The following is a 1,481-nucleotide window of genomic DNA, read 5'->3' on the forward strand; positions in this document are numbered from 1 at the left end:
CCCCCGCCGCGGGCCGCGCCGGCACACAGCGCCTCCGTGAGGTCGTCCATGACGGCGGTCTCTTTGGGGTCCAGCAGGCTGAACTCCCTGGCGAAGAGGATGAAGTGGACGTAGAGCGTGTTCAAGTGTCCGTGCAGCTCAAGCGCCAGGGTCTCGCGGAAGTGCGACGAGTAGATGTGCGCCAGCACGTGGAACAGGTACCTGCAGATCTTCTTCACCAGGGACTCGAAGGAGCTGGGGAACTCTCGGCCTGCGGGGACAAGGCCGGGCGTCACCCTGCCCTGGGCGCCCGCCGTGTGGGGTTCCCGCCACCAGGCCCCGCTTTCTGCGGAGCCTACCGGCCACCCCTGCCCTGCAGCCCCCTGCAGAAACTCAAGTGACGTGTCACCAGGGCACAGAGGGTGGGCGCTCTCCAAGCAGTGCTGGCCACTGTTGTCCTGGGGCCTGAGACCCCACCCCACGCCGCCCAAACCTGGACGTGGCCCATGGCCACACACGCCTCCCTGGTGGGTGCCGGAGGGCGCTCTGCGTGGCCTTGGCCACAGAGGAGGCGCACGGGCACCCCTGCCCCCGCCAGGCCCTGTCCAGGCTGCCACACAGCCACGGGGACCGCTCGTCAGCCCGCAGGTCCCAGAGCCGGGGTGGGGGTTGGGGGTTGTTGGCCAAGGCTGGGGGGGCCTCTGCCAGAAGGCATCGGCCTTGCTCTGCAGCCCAGGTCACGGGGTTGCCCACTCCTCAGCTGCGGCCACGGAGGGGACATTGCCGGGAAACACATACCGTATTTAGTAGGGAACACGTCCTCGTCAGTCACCAGCTTCTGCACGGAGCTCATGACAAAGTCGACGTACTGGGGGGCTGTGCACTTGACCTTCTTACCCCTCTCGTCATACCAGTAGTACTGTCTGTGGGGACAAAGGCCAGTCCCAGCGTCAGCCCCAGCCACACGGGCTCCCTGGCCCTGGGGGTGCGGGGCCTGCTGCAGTCAGGAGGTGGCACTGCAGGGGTGGCCACCAGTAGCAGAGGTGTGGCAGGTGCCCAGGCTTCTGTTCCAGGGCCCCTGGGGAAAGAACTGTGGCGACCAGTAGCTGCGTGTGACAAGGGGTCCACGTGCACCGACTGCAGCAGCGTCGGGGAGGAAGATGTGTGTGCGCACCTGCACAGCACAGCCAGCGGCCAGCTGCACATCCTGCCATGTGGCTTCATGCTCTTGCCTCCACAGAAACGTGTTCTGTCATATAGAAGGCACTGTGGGGGCGGGGGGTCCCTCACGGCTGCGCCCAGCCCTCCCGCCGCCTGGGGAGGGACAGCCACGTCCTGTCAGCCAGGCTTCCGTCCCTGGTAGCAGCCGTGCCCCCGCCTGGAGAAGCCAGATCCTCTCCAGGAGCCCGGTGGGACAAGTGGCCTTGGGAGACAGGGACCTGGGGACCCGACCCTCAGGTGACAGTGGGCTAGAGCATTTGGGAACGTGGACACCCTAGGTG

General features: G+C 66.6%; 1 protein-coding gene across 1 annotated transcript in view; it reads right to left on the bottom strand.

The window, feature by feature from the left end:
* Nucleotides 1–5: 5 nt before the first annotated feature.
* Nucleotides 6–1,481, bottom strand: part of MOB2 (MOB kinase activator 2) — a gene marked incomplete at its 3' end in the record, with an annotated part of 28,000 nt that continues 26,524 nt past the window's right edge. Inside the window, exons 4-5 of the mRNA XM_023525659.1 lie at nucleotides 778–902; nucleotides 6–250 (exon numbers count right to left, since the gene is read on the bottom strand). Coding sequence (XP_023381427.1) covers nucleotides 6–250; nucleotides 778–902 — 370 coding nt within the window. The remainder of the gene's footprint in view (nucleotides 251–777; nucleotides 903–1,481) is intronic.

This window comes from Pteropus vampyrus, unplaced genomic scaffold (genome assembly GCF_000151845.1).
Source record: "Pteropus vampyrus isolate Shadow unplaced genomic scaffold, Pvam_2.0 Scaffold588, whole genome shotgun sequence".
Classification (NCBI taxonomy): domain Eukaryota; kingdom Metazoa; phylum Chordata; class Mammalia; order Chiroptera; family Pteropodidae; genus Pteropus; species Pteropus vampyrus.